The sequence below is a fragment of the Vulpes vulpes genome, chromosome 12 (genome assembly GCF_048418805.1).
Source record: "Vulpes vulpes isolate BD-2025 chromosome 12, VulVul3, whole genome shotgun sequence".
NCBI classification, from domain to species: domain Eukaryota; kingdom Metazoa; phylum Chordata; class Mammalia; order Carnivora; family Canidae; genus Vulpes; species Vulpes vulpes.
In genome coordinates, this window is record NC_132791.1 from 3,935,697 (window position 1) to 3,957,566 (window position 21,870).

General features: G+C 44.2%; 1 protein-coding gene across 5 annotated transcripts in view; it reads left to right on the forward strand.

Moving 5' to 3' along the window:
- The window catches only part of ASTN2 (astrotactin 2), an 854,920-nt gene that overhangs the window by 546,878 nt on the left and 286,172 nt on the right, over nucleotides 1-21,870 (forward strand). For all 5 annotated transcript variants that reach the window (XM_072727526.1, XM_072727523.1, XM_072727524.1 and 2 more), the window contains one exon: nucleotides 3,175-3,363. In XM_072727526.1, coding sequence (XP_072583627.1) covers nucleotides 3,175-3,363 — 189 coding nt within the window. The remainder of the gene's footprint in view (nucleotides 1-3,174; nucleotides 3,364-21,870) is intronic.

Genomic DNA, 21,870 nt, shown 5'->3' on the forward strand with positions numbered 1-21,870 from the left:
AAGGAAAAAGACAAGTATCACAATAAAAAAAAAATGATCAAAGCATATGGATGGACAATCTACAGAAGAAGAAGTACCTATGACTGTGACATGCAACGGTGGTGGACCTCAGCAATAATCAGGGAAATGCAAACCAAAACCAAATTGAGTTGGGGCGCCTGGGTGGCTCCATTGGTTGAGCGTCCAACTCTTGATTTCAGCTCAGGTCCTGATCTTAGGGTTGTAGAATCGTGCCCCATGTCTGGCTCTGTGCTTGACGTGGAGTCTGTTTGGGATTCTTCTGCACCTCCTCCAGTCTCTCTCTCTCTCTCTTGTTCTTGCTTAAATAAATAAATAAAGGAATAGAAAGAAAGAAAGAAAGGAAAGAAAGAAAGAAAGAAAGAAAGAAAGAAAGAAAGAAAGAAGAAAGAAAAAGAAAGAAAATCTTTTAAAAGATGAATTATTTTTCCCATCCCAGATTGGTAATAATGAACATGAAAGATATGGGGAAATGGGCTATCTCATTCATCAGTGATAGGATTGTAAACTGGTAGATGCTCTACAGACAGCCATTTAGTAAATCGACCAAAATTTTAGAATTTATATACCATTGACTCAGCAATCCCTTTTATAAGATTTTTTTATAGAAACATATGCATGTGCACAATGATATATGTGCAAAGATCTTCATTATCACACCATTTGCAATACCAATGGCTATAAACAACCAAGATGCCCATCAATAAAGATTAGCCCAAAGCACTAGGGTACACTTAACACTAAGCAATGCCAAGTAACCATCAGAAAGACACATATGAATACTGATTTGAAGAGATCTCTAAGAAATAGTGTTAGGTACAAATGCAGTACTTACAACGATGCATGGTGTACTTAAGAGTTTGCTATGTAATATAATTTTTATTATATACATGATATTGTATTTCTAAATGCATTGGAAAAGCCCTAGAAGAATCTATAATAGTTAACAATGATGACTACTGAAATGGGAAGTGAGAATATGTGAGGAGTGGGAATGAACCTCCACATTTCACTCTACAGACTTTGATAACGTTTAATCATCTACAACAAAAGTAGGTATTCACAGGTGCGCATGTGTGTGTGAAGACAGAAAGTTCTACTTCAGTAAACCTTTTTTTTTTAAGATTTTATTTATTTATTCATGAGAGAGGCCGAGACACAGGCAGAGGGAGAAGCAGGTTCCCCATGGGGAGCCTGATGTAGGACTCGATTCCCGGACCTGGGATCACGCCCTGAGCCAAAGGCAGACCCTCAACCCCTGAGCTACCCAGGCATCCCAGGAAACCAGTTCTCATATTTTCTGGGAACCTCCTAGGGTAAATGGATGAAACTAGACTTTATTAAAAACTTACCATATAATTTGTCCATTCATACAACCCGTATCATCTGTACTCCAACTTTACCAAGGGAGAGTTTAATTATATTTGACAAATGCAGAAGGAAGGGGGAATAGACTTGATGAGGGAACCAGGACAGGCTTTCTTCCAAGATCTTTCCACTGTACTCGGGCAGGTGCAGGGAAGCATGAGAAAGACGGTGCATCTGTGCAACACACTGGAGGTTAGAAGAGAACAAGGGGAGAGTGACAACTTCCTGTGTGAGATGTCCCTGGCCTCTCACTAGAGTGATCTTGGGTCAGGTTTTCAGATCTGCCTCTTTACTTCCAGTCTCCAGTTGGGTTCCATGTCTCTAACATCAGCTACTGGTTCCTTCAACCTAGAAATATTTTCACCCCAAACTATCTCACAGAGCCTCTCCCTTCTTCCATATGAGCACCTGAGTATCTCTGCAGTCAGATTCAATAGATTTTTCGCTCTATATCCTAGAAAAAAAGGCAAATAATAGGCTGTCTTTCTGCCTCCACCCGGCTCAGGCTAACCAGGGTCATATCACGCAAATAGAAACGGGGGTGCCTTTGTTGCTAACCGGACCTGAATTTGAATGCCACGTCACCACTTGCTCACAGTGTGACATGCTTCATGCTTCTTGGTTCCTCATTTTGATTCTGGGTAAAGCATGAATGATGAAATTACTTGTTCTCATGGTTAAGAAAATAAATATACAAAGTACCCCTGGCAAGTATATGCTCAGTAAACACCACCATTGCCACCATTACTGTAATTATTTTGTGAAATACCTTGCAATCCTTTTTTTGCAGCCAGTGTGTCATAGGGCCTTGTAGCAGCCTAGGGAATTAATATAGGAGAGGAGTTTCTACCCCATTTTGCAATTGAGGAAGCTGAAGATCAAATAAGTTAAATGACTTGCTGGGGTTCACAGAGGTCCAAAGGAGCAAAGGTGACATTTATACAAGTTTTTCCAGTTGAGCAACCTGTTCTCTTGTGTGTCTTATCTATTATGTGTACCCTATTCCCAGTGCCTAGCAAAGGAACATAGACAGGTAGACACTAAAAGAATTCCAGTTTCTGGATTGATTTTTCAGAGGCCTCAGACCTCTGTTTCCTACCCTTCCCCCTGCCTGAGAGATATTTTTTTTTCACTGCAAACATCCCCAAATGGCAAATACTATTTCCACATCCCATTCCGATGCCTGTTTGGTCCATAGAGGAGGACCTGTTTGGTCCCGGCCTCAGAGGCATGTTAAGGGCCCTTCTGCTGTTATGATTGGGTAGTTAGAGGCCTACAGAGGCTGCTCACCTTGCTAAGTGAGCAGAAGCAGTGGCTGCAGGTCCGTGAGCTGTCTGTGGTCCTGGAAGGATCACCTCTGAGTTACAAGGGCAATAACAACCTTGTTTTTGCTACAGTCTTCAACCTTAGTCGACAGATACACTGGGAATAGATTCTGGTTCAAGGAACTCGTTGATAATTCCCTGTGAATTGGTCTGTCATGCTTTTTAAAGTCTGTGTGTTCATGGAAAACAGTTTTTAAATTTGCTTTGTGCGTAGATGTGCACTGTGGTTTCCCCCTCGACTCTTCCAAAATGTCACAAATGACTTTCCCTGAATTTACCAATTTGCAGGATTAATGTGCTTCTCTCTAGACACCTGTGCCCTAGATAGATTCCAGCCAGAATAGCTGTCTCCATTCCTAAACTCTGACCTGTTTTGCAGGCAAAAGAGGCCTTGGTTGTAGGTCACCCACAATGGGGGCATCCAGCATGCGGAGCTAACTCTCGGCTCTGTTTTATCATGCAGTTGTGTGGAGGAGTACAAGCTGGCTCCTGATGGAAAATCCTGCCTAATGCTCTCAGATGTCTGCGAGGGCCCCAAATGCCTCAAACCTGACTCCAAATTCAACGACACCCTCTTTGGAGAGATGCTACATGGTTACAACAACCGGACCCAGCATGTGAACCAAGGCCAAGTCTTCCAGATGACCTTTAGGTATGGGGCAGACACTTGCACTTCACTGGTGGAATTACTCACCCAAAATCTGGGCAGGGGGAGGAAGCCATGGGCATCATGGAAATGAATTCTGTTAGACTGGCCAGCATCTCCCCAGGCTTACCAATGTCTATCTGATGAAGTGTGAGAACTCAGCAAAATTCATTCCGTGAGGTTGCTTTCCCACTGACCTAGTCCTTATTTATCCTGCCCTTCCATTTCTCTAACTCTATCCACATTTTTTAAAATTCAGTCTTAAATCATTCTGTAAGTACAGTTAATGGAATTTTAAAATGTTTAAATTAATCTTTCAGTCTATTAAAAAGTAAGTATCCTATGTAGGCTATTCAGGCAGTTCAAAAATAAAGACATTTAATGAAGTAGAAAATAAAATTCCCATCACCCAGAAATACCCAGAATTAACATTTTCCTGAACATTCTTAAAATGCCTCTCTCTCCTTCTTTCTGTCTGCACACACATGCACGAACAGACACACACACACACTCACACTCACACTCACACCATATCTCAGTAGAGCTGTTTAGAAATTGCTGGTTTTTGCTCAACAATATGTCAAAAACCTCATTCTCTATTAATAAATATAGAGGTACCTGTGAAATTAAAAGATAAGGCTACTCTCATATGAGAGCAAACAGAATAGGGAATGGGTTGGCCAAATTATATGAAGATTAGACATGCAGTCTCATTATTAAAGGCTCCCTGGGAGAGTCAAAGAAGCTGGATTTATTCATGCTTCAAAATCTGAAGAACCATAAGATGGTAGAGTGAGAGGAATTGTTCCATGTATAAGAAATGATTATTTTTTAAAAATAAACTGTACTTTTAGACAGCGTTGAATGAAAATGTAATAAGATATTATCACAAAGCAGGGTTCAACCCAGCATTTGAGGTCATCTCAACAGAAGTCAGAACTGGGAAGGAATGTCACGTCACCATTATCATCATCATCATCATCATCATCATCATCATCATCATCCCCTTTCCATCACCTAATTAATAATAGTGGAATTTACAAGAGGAATGATACTAATGACCATTATTTATTAAGAATTATTCCATGTCAGACTCTTTATCAAGTATTTTTGGTAATAATAATTGTAGTGATGATGATGAGGAGGACATTCAGCACAAGCTGAGGATATTCTAAGCACTTGCCATCTATTAATTTGATCCTCACAATGGCCCTGGGAAACAGGGGCTATTGTCATCCCCTATGTACAGATGAGAAATGGAAATGTTAGGTGGCTCTCCCAAACCTCCCTTCTAGGAAGTGAGAGAGCCAGGATAATACCATTTTAGCTTCATTACCAAGACCCTTTGAGGCACCATGACCTCAATTTTCTAGCTGAGAAATCAACAGCAGAGAGGTAAAATGACTCTCCCAAGGTCACCATCCAAGGAGAGGCAGAGTAAAGAATCAGTTGTAAATCTGGCTGATTCCCAAGCCTTGCTCTTGTCTTTTAAGCCAACATACCTCATCACTTCCCATTTTATGAGCACCTACTAGGTCTAGGTACTGTGCTGGTTACTTGAGATACAATGAAAAATTAGATAAAAGTGGCCCAAGACCCTGTGGTGCTTTGGTACAGTGTGTGTGTTTGTAAACTTATGTACTTATTTAATTTGTGGGAGGTGCTATGAAATAAAGGAACACTGTTGTTCCAAGATAGCAATTAACAGTAGGGTCTAAATTAGTTAGAGCACAGTAGTAGGTGTGCATCTCCTGGCTTAGAAAGCAATAATAAGACTTTGGAGTCTACTTTTCAAATGAAGTGTTGTTTAACTAATACCTGGAAGGTAAGTGGGACTTATTAGCACTGAGAAAAGTTTCAAGCAGAGACAGATGTCCTAAGCAGGAAAATAACGTGTTTGGCTTTAAGAAATGAAGAAGTCTGGTGTGGTTTCAGCTGACTGAGTAAGTAAGGGAAGAAGGGTGGGAGGTGAAGCCAGAACAGTATATAGAGGCAGATCATGGGGGTCTTGCATGTCAAGTCTGTATTCTAACAGCAAATGGGAGAACCTAAAATGATTGAAGACGTGGAGTATGCCATGGTTGCATTCCATTTTTCAACCTCATTGTGGCTGCATGGAAGTGGATTGCAATGAGGATGGCATGGGAAAGTGTGGAATGGGGACTCAATTATGGACTTATTGTGAAGCCACATCAAAGTGTTGGATGATAGGAACAGTTTGGAGAGAAAGGGGGATTTTGTAAGAGAGTTGTGAGGCATGGTACACCATGGCCAGTGAGAAGTGGTAGGCAGAGGGTAGTGTTGAGGGAGGATTTAGGGGTAATAGGAGTGACGGGTAGCTACACAGCAATTTAGTAGCAGAGTTGAGTCCTGCAAATCCCAGCGAAGTTTCCTTTCTACCACGCAGATGCTCAAACAGCAGCAGAGTGTTAACTTTATTGGAAAAACCTGGGAGCAACTTAAGGCCAATCCAGACGAACTTCTCAATACTGAGAGTCACAGTGCTGACTTTCTACAGTTTTAAGACTCTTTGAAACTGTCTTGAACATCATAATGGATAAAATAATGCTGTGTGGAATCCAAAAGAAAGAAAAATCCCTTGTTTTTGAGAAGGGGATTTATAGACTTGCACAACGACACACAATTGACAAAAATATATGGAAATTTAATTTGCAAAGCAGTGTTCCCGTAGAAATTCTAAAGAATTTCCGTGTGAAGCCTTTTGAGAAGAATTAGAAGGAATGATAAGGGGTTTCTCAGAGATTGAGGGTTATGAACTGGAGTTTGAAGTGATAGCAAAGAGCAGTGTCTCTTGGGAGGGATAACAGCTGGGAGGGCATTTTCTTGTCTAGGAAGGAGTCTGTAGAAGCAGAGACAGAGATGAGCAGGTGTGGGGAATAAGCAGAACAGATCTCCAAGTAGACCCAGTTCCAAATCTGGCCCCACCTCTGACAAGCACAGCCCTACTGCCTCCTGTTTACTTTCTTAATAAAGATTTTATTTCTTTATTAGATGGAGAGCATGAGCAGGGGCAGAGGGAGAGGCAGAAGGAGACTCCCTGGTGAACAGGGAGCCCGACACAGGGCTCGATCCCAGGACCCTGGGATCATTAACTGAGCCAAAGGCAGATGCTTAACCCGCTGAGTCACCCAGGCACCCCATATTGCCTCCCATATAAGAAGAGGTATTATAGCAGATTCCGGCCCTGTGGTGGGCATGTTGCATATTTTATGTAGTTTGATTTCTCACAGCAGCTATCAGACTGGCTGGCATGTGATAAGTGGTCAGATGTGCTAGTTCTCATTCTCTCTTGGGAAGATGAGCTTGGTGCAAAAGAAGGATCCAAACTCGGTAGGAAGATGCTAGGTCCAAAGGAGATTCATGGGACCGCAGATCTCATTTACATATGGGGAAGGGACTTGGCCAAGGTCACAAAACAGGTCACTGCAGAGCAGAGCTAGTTCATGCCCTCAGATCAGATCCCAGCATGCTTGCCTTTCTACTACCAACAAACAGGTCATTAAGAGGGAGCATGGTGTCATACAGGCCGTCCTGGGAGTCTTCTGGCTCAGACAGTTTTAACCCCATCAGGAATCCTCATTCTGCCTCACTCTGCTCATTGTTCCCAACCCTTCAATCTTGGGCTGTTTCTAAATAGCCACCAATCTGTGTCTGCCTTGATTTGCTCGGTGAAAAGAGTATAGTGAACAGACCACATTTTCTCTTTTGACAACAGCCTCAAGATATCAGGAACTCCTCAGACCTCCATTGTGTTTGAGCAGCCCATTTCACATATGCTCTCTTATCCTTGGCTTCAGTTAGACTTTCTTTGCAATTATTTCCATCCTTAGACCATGTCACCTCTTGGAGCCACCTGCTAAGGCAGTGGACTTCCCATGGTGGGAAGGTGAGTGGCTTCTGATGAATCTAAATTTATCCCTTTCAAGTCTCCCTCACTGAGCCTCAGACAGGGAGGAAGCTGCGGCTCCTTTGTCCTCCGTGCTCTAGAAGGCAGGCCTGCAAAATTTCCATTTCTCACCTCTTCTCTGCTCCTTTTTTCTCTCTCCTCCAAGTAATCTTCGGTCCAGCCCTCCAGAGTAGCCAGCAGGCCCCCCACCAGCCGTCCTGCCATATGCCACATTTCCTGACAACTGGCTGGCCTGGGATTTCAAACTGTCTACCAGCTGGAGTCTTCTGCATGACAGCCACCATTCTGCTGTGTTCCCCTCCCTGCCCCTACCTCAACCCTCACACCTACCAACTGCTGATAGCAGACAGGTGTGCATTCTCCTTTCCTCTCTTGAGTGTCCAAAAGAGCAACCTGGATTTCTGCTCTATTAAAGGCCTCTCATTTCAAGAATCTGAACTGGACTAGACTTAACAGTTAGTGTAGACATAACCCCTTATTGTACAAGTAGAGAAACTGAGACCCAGGAAAGGATAGAACTTATCTAGTGCTCACCATGACCTGGGGCCCCTCTGCGACTCCAAGTTAGAGTCTGTATCTCTCAAACCAGCGTTCTCTGGTTTCTGGTTCTGTTGTAAGGGATGTGTATCATTTCTTCCTATCCCTTTAACGGCATGGTCAGCAGAGAGGGAGGACTCAGGTTTCATAGGAGGGTGACTGGTTCTTAATTAAGGGGGGACAGTAGGGAAGAGCCACTCCCAAGCACATGCATGATTCTGCAGGAACTTGATTCCATTGCTGGCCACCTTCTCACATTGCCATATGGAGGCTGCAGTCTGCCCATGAGAGATGAGTGAGTGGAGATATCAGGACCCTGGCAAGCCTGGCACACACAATCCACTTGTGTGTGAGGATTAAATACACGAAGAGACCATACAGAAAGATAGAGATAGGGCAAGAGTGATAAGAAGAAGCGGTCAGAGCGACCAAGCAGGGATGAAAGGCGGAGGAGGTGGGAAGGTTTGCAGGAGAGACCTCAGTGAGAGACAAAGAAGATAGAGCCCATACTCAAGTCACAGTAGAATTTATTCCCAGGACAGGTGGAGGTCATTTTAAGAACCTTGGTGGCCCCTGGAGAGAGGTCTGGATTAGGAATCAGTTTGCTAATCAGATGGACATGGGTGGACATAAATCTCTGTGAAACTGTCAGATTCTGTCCAAACACGAAGTCAAAGATTTCACTTCCGGATTCCTCCGGAACCTAAGAAGCGATGTCAGGCTCTGCTGGTTCCAATCTCTTTTGGTTCTCTGGGTTGGTCTTAATGACTCACAGAGGGTCACCGTCAGAATTCCCTCCTCTTAGCTCTCCATTAGTGAGGGAATGGGTAAAGACTGCTGGAGTGAGATAAACTCCTCAAAGGTTGCTGATATTTGATGTTTTGTTTGTATTTCATTTCCCTCCCTCCCCTATCTTCCCCCATCCTACCTCGTTCCTGTAAGAAAGAAAGGTCAACTTTGGTTATAGATTGCATGGATTTAGATAAACATCAGGCAAGAGCTCTTACTGAGCCTGGGAGTCTCAGAAATTGCAGTGAGGAGCAGTTGCTTGGGAATGGGGGGCTGCGCAAATTACAATTGTAGATTTTCCCAAAAGCCTCATCGAAAATAAGATGGTTCTGTTGGAAGTAGCTATTTGCTCAAGGCCTTTAAGACTGACCTACGAAGAGCAGGAGGATCTCAGGGACGGTTTGCTAGAAAGGCGCTCTTCAATCTGGCATGCTTATCGGATGTGCATATTGTACAGGATAAGAGGAAAGTTTTGGGTAAGATGTGGGATTGCAGGATGAGGCACCACCAGCCCACGCCTGGTGAGACAGAAGGGTTCTCTTTCAGCATTTGAGAAAAGCTGGCTTTTGTTAGTGGCACCCACTTGTTTCCCAGAGAGGGTCCTGAGTCACATCTTATTAAGTGGCCTCGACAGCTATTTTTCTAGTGCCTTCCTGGAAGATGCTTAATGATAGATGCTGCTTCTGAATCCTTCTCTTCCCTCTCTTCTCCCCCTCTCTTGCCCTCTGCATTTAGCCATGTGCGTTTTCACTACGTGCCAGATCCGGTATCACATACTTTATAGATTTTCTCATTTCTCAGTACCTATCACAAAATAGCCCTGAACAACTTGGTTTCCTAAAAAAAAGGAAAGGAATATATCAGCCAGAATGTATTAGGTTGTGTTCCTATCACATGCCCTGCCCAGAATTGCAAGGGTGCCATTCATTCTGGCATTTGGGAATCTCAGGTGGCAGGAGTGTCATCTTCATGTGCCCCCCGTGGACGCTGTGGTAGTGGGAACAAAATTTGTCTCTCATTACTTCCTCCCAGGGGTGACATTCTGCTCACATTGCATTGGTCACATCCAGTCCTGTGGTCACGGCACCCTTCAAAGTGTTGAGCAGGGACATGAAATCCTATCATGTGCTGAGAAGACCCAGAAATAAATGAGACATCAATACATCAAAATGAGACCACCTAGCAGCACACCTTTCAGGATCCTAACATTCTCCCCTTTGACATCACCCCCCCCCCCCCAACAACTGTGATAAGACCCTCTAGTCTTTTCTTGACCATTTTCTTCATTCAACTCCCAAATAATCATCGACTTTATAGATGGATGAACCTCGGAGCACAGTCTCCACACTGCCCTCCTTTTGTGGATGAGATGCCTGGGCCTCACAGTGTTTAAGTGAATTACTTAAAATCATGTAACTAGTAAATGAATAATTCAGGCTTCCAGCTTCCAGTCTGCTGGGCTGCACTCTATCCGCTCGGAAGGCTTAGAAACTTGTGGTCCCACTCCCACACTATACAGATGGCAACATCAAGGTCAAGGTTCCACAGAGAATTAATGATGGAGCCAGGACTGGAAGCTGTTTTTCTGCAACTTCAGGTCTGGATGTTCTGTGATACACCACGATCGTATTATGACAAGATAAAGCAAAGGAGGCTGACAGTGGAGAGGTTATTAATTAGAAGTGGCATTAGCTTGTGATTTTCAGGGCGATTCCCAAGCCTCCCTATACAATGATATCCTAGCTTTTGGCAAAATCCTCAACTTGGCACCTGGAAACACAGCTGTATGCTACCCACCCTGGGGTCTACGGGTGAGACCTTGGAAGTGAACTGAGGACAGAAATTAGAGGCTGGTTCAGAGGAGTTGAGGGGTGACTCTCCCTGGGGCCCTGACGCTTAGGCTGCCTGCAGAAGGATCTCTTGCTGTATCTCCTTTTTCTCAAGGTTTTCGGACATATTCTGCAGGAGTCAAGGCCAGCGTGTCCCATATACCAGAGGCCCTGAAATCCCAAAGCTCTTTCCATACACGTTCTGGCACTTCCTATTGGATCACCCTTGCTTATCCTCTCCTGATTTCTGTTGGCCTTTTCTATAAATTAAGGTTAGGGCAGAGTTTGGGTACAGAGTGAGCAATATAGTCTCTTTCTATTCAAACCCGATGGCTACGGGCTTACTGAAGCTTTTCCTACTCACCGGATCCTAAGACTCACCTAGGGCTGCACCAAGACCTACCAATTTATTTTCTCTTAAATGAGGGACCTGGGAAAATTAATTGTCATCATATTCCTGGGTGGTTCACATTGTCCATTAATTTAGGGATATATTGGGCTGGGTGTCGAAGACGTCAGGCTCTGGAGTCTGAGTCCTAGCTTGCCACCTGCTAACTGTGTGACCTTGGGCACATGTGTTCATTAAGCCTCAGTTTCCTCATCTCCACACTGGGAATAATGACAATACCCACTTCTTGATGTTTTGTGATGATTAAGTGGGATTGGCACCTGTTGCATCCCTGTCCTCACCAGACAGGGAGGACCCAGGTGCCACAGGGGGCTGCCAGATAGAAACTGGAGGACTCTTGGTGACAAGGCCATCCCCATGTGCATGACTCTGCAGGAATTTGGTCCCATTCCTAGCTGGGACCCAACACAAGGTGTCAGGGTGCCGCCATGAGAAATAATGAGGTCTAAATCTCAAATCTACTGTTCCACAGCTGTGTGGCTTTCGACAAATCTCTTAACCTCTATGAACTTCAAGATCTTCAACTATAAAGTGGGGTTTTAACCTGAAAGTATCTTCAGAGAGCTATCAACTTCCTCTGACCAGTGCATTCTGGTGAATGCATTGCTTTGGCAAAATGCCCAGGGTAGAGGCAGAAACACAGGCCTTCATGCTCTGTGGGTCTATGGGAAGTGGGCAGCTCAGCCAGCAGTGTGGAATAAGCAGCAGGCCACGGTCCCCTTCTTCTGGAAAGCCGTTATCTTTCCCATGTATTACCTGTACCCTATAGGGTAGCCTCCTTTGTTTTTGTATGAATTACCTACAGGGAAATGCATCCAATCAGGAAGGTGGGATTTAGATGCTCATGCCTGCTGTGTGGCATTTGATAATGGACCAGGGCCTATGCCCAAAAGTTCTAGAGGTGTGGAATGCTTCTGCATTAATATTAAAAATATAGGACAAGTAGCTTACAAGTGGCCCTGCCCTATAGGAAAGGATATGCATCCAAACACAATGAAGGTCAGCCCATAAGTCCCATGGTCTGCACATTGGTCTTGCTCACTTCCTACTTTTCCTTCTGGTAAATTTCCCAGGATCCTTAAGCATGATTGATACACTAAACTCCTTTTTCTTTACTTTTCAAAGCCTGACTTTAAGGGGCATAGACAGATATTTCTCCCCCGACACGTGTGGACAGAGCAGGTTCACTGCCATACTTCTTACATGAGAAAACTGAAGCTCAGAGAGGTGAGGAATGGCATCCAAGGTCCTGGAGCTGGTACGTGATGGAGCCGAGAGTCACGGCCTGCCCTCTTCTCCACTCTATAGCCTCTAGATAATGTGTGCAAATGCACATACATATGGCTCCAACCAGATGATCCGCAAAGAGCAGGAAAGCAAGTAATAGGTCATCATCATTATTATACACAAAAACCCTAACCGAAGGTAGAACTTTTCCATGTGTCTGCTTATGGCCAGGATACAAGGCGCATGAAATACACTAGTAATTCTCAACCTCTAATATGCATACACATCGCCAAGGAACCCTGCTAAAATACAGGCTCTGGTTCAGTGGATTGCAGGTAAGGCCTGAGACTCTGCTTTTCAAATGAGCTCCTGGACAGCTTTGCACAGCAAGGTGTTAAACTAAACTTTTCATGAGATGTGAGCCCAGGTTATGCTTGAGAATGGAGAAGGATTGTCGCTTCTCCATTTGCCAGTTAGAAGGCAAGAACTAAGTGCAAGGCCAGTGGCACTTAGAAGGCCATGCAGTCCCAAAGGAGTCTCCTTGCAGAGTGACCAAGCTCAGAGCCTGTATTTTGGATTTGCAGCAGCCCAGGTGACAATCCCACCCTGTCATCCAGCAGGCCCCTAGTGCACAATGTAGCACAACGTATTTTCTGCATCCACCCATCCGCTCTGCTTAGTGACGGGTATGGGATGCTCTCAGCGTCAGTCCCGGTGTGGGAGGCACTTACCCTGCATCCAGTGTCCTGAAAGCCATCCGTGGCTGCGCACCCAGATCAGAGCTGCCCATGAAGAGATGACTTCCAGTTAGTGAGGACCCTATAATTCTTCCATCATTGGATGCCCAATGGCCTGGGCTGCAGTCAGCGTCAGGACACAGGTGGAAGCCAGACTCCTGAAAAAGTAATGAGAAATCCATTTGGGAGGATAATCTTTATTATTCTTAAGTTCTTAGACAAAAATCTCATACCCTCAACACTCGTTAGTATAATTGGCGATAGGAAGAAAGCAGTAAAATTAGGACCTAGTGAAAGATTTTATTTTATTTTATTTTATTTTTTTTGCATGCGGGGAGCAGGGAATTGCAATCCGTTTTTAAACAAGGCCTCTCTAATCTTTCTCCCTAATTATAGTAAGAGAAGAAAGACAAATAGCCACTTTAATTAAAAAATATATATATATTCTTAATGTTCACATCTCTAAATATACAAAACATGGTCATTTTATGAGAAAAACAAATTATATATAGCATATTTTGAATGCTTTCCAACTAACCTAAAAACATGTCTAGTTGGCAAAAGGTGCTAAAGCAACAGAACCAAGCAGGTTCATTTCACTTCTCCTCTCACTTCTCCTTCCCCCTTTGTGTGTGTGTGTGTGTTTTTTTTAATTCTCTGACTACTTCAAAATCCCTGACTCTGTTCTTTTTTTTTCTTTTTTCTTTTTTTTTTTCTTTTTTTCTTTTTTTTTTGAGGACGGGGAAGCCTCTCGGAACCATTGAGCCATCTAAGGTAGAGACAATTTTTATAAAAAAAGCACAATTTCGTTACACGAAAATGTAGGCAGTAACTCAGGCTGGCCCAAGTGCTCAAAAGGAAAAAGTCCATAGGGAACCTATGGAACAGATAAGGATAGATTGTAATTAGCACAGTAATTGTAATTAGCAGAGCAATTGTAATTAGCACAGTGATTGTTTGTTCATAATGGGTGCTTCCAAAGTGACTCCAGGCAGTTTGTTCTCTTAAGTATCTCTGCCATTTCCCTGGTGATCTTGTTTACACTGCTAATGTGCTAATGTGCTTAGCAATCTCTTTTATAAATAAACACTCCAAAGGTACAAGCCAGCCCAGCCCCTGGCCAAGCATTATGCATCCTTAATTAATGGAGTCCACAACACTGAAATTTTACTATATTTGCATTATGCGGAGGCAACGTTGTTGGGAATATTACTCTCTGAAGAAGTCACACCTCAGAAGTCATTTGCTGTTGCTCTTGTGGTTTTGTGAATTCCGGGAGGGAGTAAGGTGGCCAGAGGATTGCACTTGAGGGCAGAGATTCCCGTCCTGGCTTTACCACTTGTTCTCATTTGTTATTTGGCAAGGTTTTGTGGAGCACCTGTGATATATAAGCTTTGAGGATGAAAAGATGAAGGAGGCAGTGCAGGTCCCTACCCTTACACAGAGGGGACCACTGGCCCTAGCATTGGTGTGGATGAGCAGAGGTAGGGAAGGCGTCCTGCCAGCTGCCAGCTGAGACCTGGAAGATGTGATTAAGAGTTAGCTAGATGGGAGTAGGGGCATAGAGCATCTGCAGATGTGAACATCCAGGGGCCCCTGTAGAGGGTGAGGGAATGGGATTATAGAGATAAACCATGGGGAAGGATGGGGTTATTTACACACCGCGGTAAAGGGACCATTAGGGGCCCTGAGACTTTGCAGGGTCTTATAACCTTCTGTGGCCAGTTTGCTCACCACTGAATCAGGGAGCATAATAATACCAACCCCGCGGGGGAATTATGGTGCGGAGGGAGAGGTGATGAGAAAAGTCAGGTTAAAATACTTTGTAAAGTGTAAAGACATGGGCAAACGTTAGTGACATTTTCCTAACATGAATCTAAGGATCTGTGAGATGCCACTTACCCTGAAATTTTGTGCTGGAAGGGAGAAGAAATGTTGGGAAATATCAGGAAGGGAGACAGAACATAAAGACTCCTAACTCGGGGAAACGAACTAGGGGTGGTGGAAGGGGGGAGGAGGGCGGGTGTTGGAGGGGAATGGGTGACGGGCACTGAGGTGGACACTTGACGGGATGAGCACTGGGTGTTTTTCTGTATGTTGGTAAATTGAACACCAATAAAAATTAATTTAAAAAAAAAAATTTTGTGCTGGAGCGCACATCCTGGCACACTTGAGATCTTGTGAGATGCAAATTCACCAGCATTACTTTCTTTGTGTTCCTTCCAGAGAAATGAAAAAAGTAAGTCTATTCTAAGCTCACATTAATAAGCCTACGCATGTGTATCAAGAAAATTAATTTTTAGGGAAATATTTCCATTTCAGGGAGATGCCCTGAATAGAAATGTATTTAGTAACAATTCTAATGAAAGATATGATCACAGTTTATTGGATGTGAATTAATACAGAAAGCTCCAAGGGCAGTGACTGGGGTTTTATGTAACATCACTGCTGAATAATTTCTATTAATGATAATCTAGTGAAACACCTCAAAGGTGGCTTTTAAGAGTCTAAAATGAGCATTTATTTTTATGTCTCATCAGATCCTCAGAGGAACCCATTAAGTGGGCAATTAATTAGCAGGCATAAGCCAGGAGCCGAAGCTGCAGGCATTTGGTTAGCCCCGTCATGGTTAATTCAGTATATTCCTGACCGTGTTGCAAGAACCTCAATCCCCAAATCAGCTAGCCGCAGCTCCATTCTCTGCGAGGATCCTGGCACTTGCCGTGACCTTGAAGATACTTCAGCTTGTGTGGGGGTGCTTTGTAGAGTAGCAAGAAAGACATAGGATAAAGGGATTGGTCTTCCTTGCTAACTCATGGTTCAGAGAACTACAGTTGCACCAAAGTTGTAATACTAGAGTTACACCTACCAGTTTGTCTGAATTCCCAAACTATTTCCGAGGAGTTAGTGAGGACCCAGCCACTGGGAGTATACAAGCCCATAGGCAATCTTGCAGCTGTGTTTGCAAAGGAGGTGGAAACCTAGCTTGAAATTAAACTAAATAGCAATTAAATTCTCCTTCAGCTGTGTGATTCAACTAATAAATATACACTGAGTACGTTATCATGTGCCAGGTTCTGGAAATACTAGCCGAACAGGACTCACAGAGCCCAACGTTGGTGTAAAGAGGAAAAGGATATAGGTTTTTATTGGTATTATCTAAGTTTGTGTGTCTTCACCTTTTCTTTCTTTCTTTCTCAGAGACCTGGGAGCCATCTCTTTGAAATGTAATCTTCGAGAAAGATAAATACATTTGCAAATTCAGAATAACTCAATGTGCTGGACACACCCAGGGATCAACCTCTCCTCTTCCCTGCCCCAAGTCCTCTGGTTCTTTCCCACCTACTCACCCCAGCCTCAAAAATCCTTCCGTCCTTTATCTCGATGGAATTGAGTGCAAGCCCTTCTCCCCTATTTCGATAGCCTTTAGTAAGGGCAGGTATCCAGGTTATCTTAGTTTTTACGAATGTCCTTTTGTTCTGCTCTGAGAGTTTAACCAGTGCTGTGACTTTCAAAGTACTGGACGGTGTCGAACGGGCAAGGAAGACTTTATTCAAGGCTATTGCAACAGGGGAGAAAGGTCTGAACTCAATTCCATTCAGATAAAGGGCAGGAGGGTTTTTATGGCTGCAGTAAGCAGCGGGGAAGGTACCGGATGACTTCAGGGAGAGGTTCACTAATGAAATATATCCTGTAAGTTGACTTATTCTGAACCCACAGGTCATTTCTCTGCTACCATCCTTGGTGATTACATTTCAAAGAGATGACTTCCAGATCCTTGAGAAAGACATTCCTGGGTTGTAGAACTGGCCAGAGGTGTGTGTGTGTGTGTGTGTGTGTGTGTGTGTGTGTGTGTGTGTGTTAAAGATTTTAATGTTAAAGGTGCAGAGAAGGAATTTCCAGTGACGCTTATCCAAAGCCAATAGTCTAAGAAAGTATATGCGAGGGGTGCCTGGGTGGCTCAGTGGTTGAGCATCTGCCCTTGGGTCAGGGCATGATCCTGGGGTCCTGGGACCAAGTCCCGCATCAGGCTCCCATGAGGAAGCCTGCTTCTCCCTCCGCCTGTGTCTCTGCCTCTCTCTGTGTCTTGAATGAATGAATGAATGAATGAATGAATGAATGAATAAAAAGAAAATGGAGGTCAGGCACCCAGAGTCAGGAGGAAGCCTGTTTAAAGTTTGGTCAAGCTAAGGGACTCTTAAGGCCAAGTTTAAGACTCTCCTGGGCTGTCTCCTGGGCTCCTCTTGGCTGTGACAATTTGGAAGACTTGTATTTTTTTATACACGTCAAGTTCACAATGTTCAAAATCAAAATCAGCATAAAAGACATCCAGTAATAGTGTTAATTATTTCCCCTGTCTACTTCCATCTCTTTTCCCCTATCTCTAACTCACTGGTACTCCTTTCTTAGGTATCTTTCCTTTTTTTTTAATATGGAAAATATCTTTCCATTTTTCAATATAAATCCAAGCAAGTAATATTAAATATTATTCCTCTCCTTCCTTTCATAAAAGGTACACAAAGTATAGTGTTTTTTTTTTTTTTACTCCCTCCTCCACTTCTGCTTAGTGATCTCTTAAAGGTCTTTCCATAGATGATGATTTTTTTTTTTTTTAAAGACACAGAGAACATTCTGATGTAGGATTCCCATTGGTGCTACATGATGCCATCATGGAAAAAGTAGAGGGTCCAGAGAGGTGGAGGGAGCTGGGTTTTGTAGTTCTTTCCCTGCGGCTAGCGTCTTGTTTTCTTAAGATTTTATTTATTTATTTATTCATGAGAGACACAGAGAGAGAGGCAGAGACACAAGCAGAGGTAGAAGCAGGCTTGATGCAGGGAGCCCAGTGTGGGACTTGATCCCAGGACCCCAGGATCACGCCCTGAGCTGAAGGCAGATGCTCAACCACTGAGCCACCCAGGTGTCCTTCCTCCCCGTGGGCGATTGTGACTCACACAGGTAACTTCTCCCTTCTCAGCCTAACCCCTTCATCTGTACAATGAGGTTCTTGTGTCTCGTTGTGTTGTTGTGGGACAACGAAGATAAATGTAAGGAGTTTAGTCCCAGTAAAAGTAATAGTAGCAGTAGTACTAGTAATAGTAACAAAAATAGCAGTACTTACCTTGTACCCATCACCATCCTGTCTGTCTTTAACCAAACCATTTACTGAGTGCCTGTTTATGTGAGTGCCTACTCACTGTTCTGGGAAGCCAGAAATACCACAGTGAACAAACTCCTAAAATCCCTGCCCTGGTGAGTTGTATGCTAGTGTGGGAGACAATCGACAAGTAAATACAGATTGTGTGAAGTGTACACACTATGGAGGAAAGCAGGATAAGAGGGCTGGTGAGCGCTAGGCAGGGGAGCCTGTTGAATACAGTCTGGACAGGAAAGACCTCTTTGATAAGGTGACATTTGTGCATAGATCTTAGCTGAGATAGTGAGCCTGCAGGTGTCTATGGAAGAGCTTCCAGGCAGAGGGCACAGCAGGTTCATACACCCCTGGCATGTTCCATGGACAAGAAGGAGCTCAGGTGGTGGTGGGTGGATGGCTCAGTTGATTGGGCATCCAACCCTTGATTGCAGCTCAGGTCACGATCTCAGGTGAGATCAAGCCCCATGTCAAGGGGATGGGGTGACCATGCTCAGTGGGAACTCTGCTGGAGATTCTCTCCTTCTTCCCCTCCCCTCATTCTTTCTCTTTCTTTCAAATAATAAATAAATAAATCTTTTTAGAAAGGAGCCCAGGTAGATGGAACATAGTGAAAGAGGGGGTGAGTTGTAGGAGAGCATGTTCTAAGTAAAAAAAAATAAAATAAAAAATAATGGATGTCGAGTGGAGCAGTGTGGCAATCTGTGCAGAGTTCTGTGAGTCACGTAAGTGCAATACTTTGGATTTGATCCTGAGTGAGAAGAGAAAGAAGCCAGTGCATGGTTTGAGCAGAACGGGGCTATAATCTCACTCATATTTTTAAAAGACCACTCCATCTGGGGTGTGAAGAATAGACTTTAGTGTCCAGGATGGAAGCAGGGAAAGCAGCCGAGGCTCCTGCAGCGGTTCAGGTGGAAGACAGTGGAGCATGGCTGTGCGAGCTGACATGGTGACAGGTGGGCAGATTCCGGGTGTCTCCTCCAGGTAGGCCAAGAGAATTGGCTGATGAGGGAGATGAAGCCGGAGGCAAGTGTGGCTCCCGGTTTTTTGTGTCCCTGAGCCCCTGGACCGATGGAAGTCCCACTGTTGGAGACAAGAGGAAGAGTAGGCCTGAGGGAGGGAAGCACAAACAGAAATTTAGTTTCAGCCATGTTAAAAAAATGAACTCATGGAGCACCCGGGAGGCTCAGTGGTTGAGCATCTGCCTTTGGCTCAGGTTGTGATCCCAGGGTCCTGGGATTGAGTCCCGCAATTGGGCTCCCCGCAGGGAGCCCGCTTCTCCCTCTGCTTGTGTCTCTGCTTCTCTCTCTGTGTGTCTCTCATGAATAAATAAATAAAATCTTAAAAATAAATGAACTCATTTGTGGAAAATTCCAGTCACAAAATTGGACAGCAATGTCCTAACCCCCGGGGTATGCATCATCCTGCTTCAGGAACCCATCATCTGGCCAAGTCTAATATATTTCCTCATGGAGATGTCTAGCCAGTTGGACATACCAACCCAGAAAAGAGACTAGACTTGAAATGCTAATTTCAGATTATTTAGCATATGAATAATACAAAAGAGAAGAGACGGACTCACCAGAGAGAAGGGATGAACCCAGGCCCAGAGCCCAGGGGCTCCCATACCCATAGGTCAGATAGATGAAGAGCCCACCAGCAAAAGAGGGTGAGAATAAGCTCCCAGTGACTTAAGAGGAGAGCGCACAGAGTAGCTTCACACATTTAAACCCATTCGGCTCTGACAACAGTGTGATGTCCAGACATGACCCTTATTTTCTCAGCATCATGCAGCTCGGAAATGGTGGAGCCAGGACTAGAATCTGAGCCGTGTGGCTCCAAGCCCGTGCTCAAATACCCAGCCCTCCCTCCACCAGCACCACACGGTCACACGTCCTGCACCATGCATACCGCTGCTAGGCCGAGGGACTGCAGGGGGGTGGCGGCTGGGGAGTGGGAGAAGGTTGTAAGAAGATGCATTAAAAGTTAAGCAGCCACACAGCACACGCAGGACACGGTGTATGTGCTGGACCACCAGATTACCTTAGTCGATACTTCAGTGCTGCCTCATAATACTAATGATGATGATAATGGCTATTTGCTGAGCACCCATGTATGGGGCAGAGACGCTGCCATGCGCGCCAGGTGCTCATCTTCTGGAATCCTCACAACAAGTTCATGGAGATGAGCCAACCTTTTCTCTACTCTGCATAGAAAGACATTGAGGTTTAAGAGCTTAGAAAGTGGTGGCGAGGGATTTGCTGTGTTCCACCGGTGACTTTAAGGTCACACTGTCCAGACGGAAAGGAGGGAAGGAAGGGCGACACAGGCTTTGTGACCAGGGGGTCCGGGTTCAAATCCTAGCTCTCTGCAATATGATCCTCATGACTCATCATCCACCAGCCTGTTTCTTTAGCCATGAAAATAATGCTGAGAAAAAAATCTTATATTTTGCTTTGTACAATTTCTCTACTGAAATATTTACTAAAAACTAACTTAAATTAATATTTGTGTGGTTGGTTATAGACTTTAGTGGCCAGGATGGAAGCAGGGAAAGCAGCCGAGGCTCCTGCAGCGGTTCAGGTGGAAGACAGTGGAGCATGGTTGTGTGAGCTGACATGGTGACATGGTGACAGGTGGGCAGATTCCGGGTGTCTCCTCCAGGTAGGCCAAGAGAATTGGCTGATGAGGGAGATGAAGCCGGAGGCAAGTGTGGCTCCAGGGTTTTTCGTGTCCCTGAGCCCCTGGACCAATGGAAGTCCCATTGATGGAGACAGGAGGAAGAGTAGGCCTAAGGGAGGGGAGCACAAACAGAAATTTAGTTTCAGAAATGGTGGAGCCAAGACTCAGGATCTGTGCAACGTGTTCAACTCTGCAATTTCACCTTTAAGCAATTCAGTATGTCTAATTTTCACTCCCCAAACATTTTCCTCCAAAGCACTAACCAGGAACCAATTTCTGCCGTTGTTGGAAGCTAAGCAGGGTGGCTGCGGTCTATCTTCCCTGCTGAGATGAGACCCGGAACATCTTGGACTGTTTGTCAGTATGAATCCCCAGGAGGTAGCAAAGTGTCTACACAGCTAAGGTCTTGACATATAGTAGCTGTAAGTTCGACGTTGGGTTTTTTTGTTTTGTTTTCTTTTCTTTTTCTTTAAGCTTTTGGGTAAAGTACATGAGAGTTGTGGCTCAGAGATGCTTTTGTACCCATCTGCAGACTGAGGAGCCTTTCTCTGTCACGATCTTCACACACTGCACCACTTTCTATTTTAGTTTCCCTCTACAAAGGCAGGAGGATAGTTTAATGATGAGATTCCTGCAGACCTGGAATTAAATTCAGCCTCTGCTGTTATTAGCTGTATGACCTTGGTCAAGTCACCTGACCTCTCTGGGCTTCATTGTCCTCATTTGTACAAGGTGAATCTATTAACTACCTCATTGGTCAGGTGGCTAAGCCAGGGTTTAAATCAGCTGACCCATGGTAGGGGCTCGGTATATTCTAATTATTTTCTCTTCTCACCCTCAAGGCAGAAACCATGTTTATTTATATGCTCAGTGATAAAAAATAAATAAATAAACGAGGCTTGACGAATAGAAGGTGACTTATGAATTGGAAGGCAGGAATGGAGCAAAAGAAGGAACAGGGAGGGATGAAAGAGGGAGGGTGAGATTACAGAGGCAATGAAGAAGGAAGTGAGAAAGGTTCTGTGAGCTTCTTTAGGACTAATTAAGAGAAAAGGACCCGTTTCATTCATTCATTCATTCATTCATTCATTCAATGAGTACCCTGTTCTCACTAAATTTTAATCAAAGAGATGGAGATACAAAGAGTTGTAGGACATCTCAGTTATACCAGGACAGTTCTGGTTGACGACTTTTGCCCCAGAGTCCTGTCTAATGTGACGTTTATC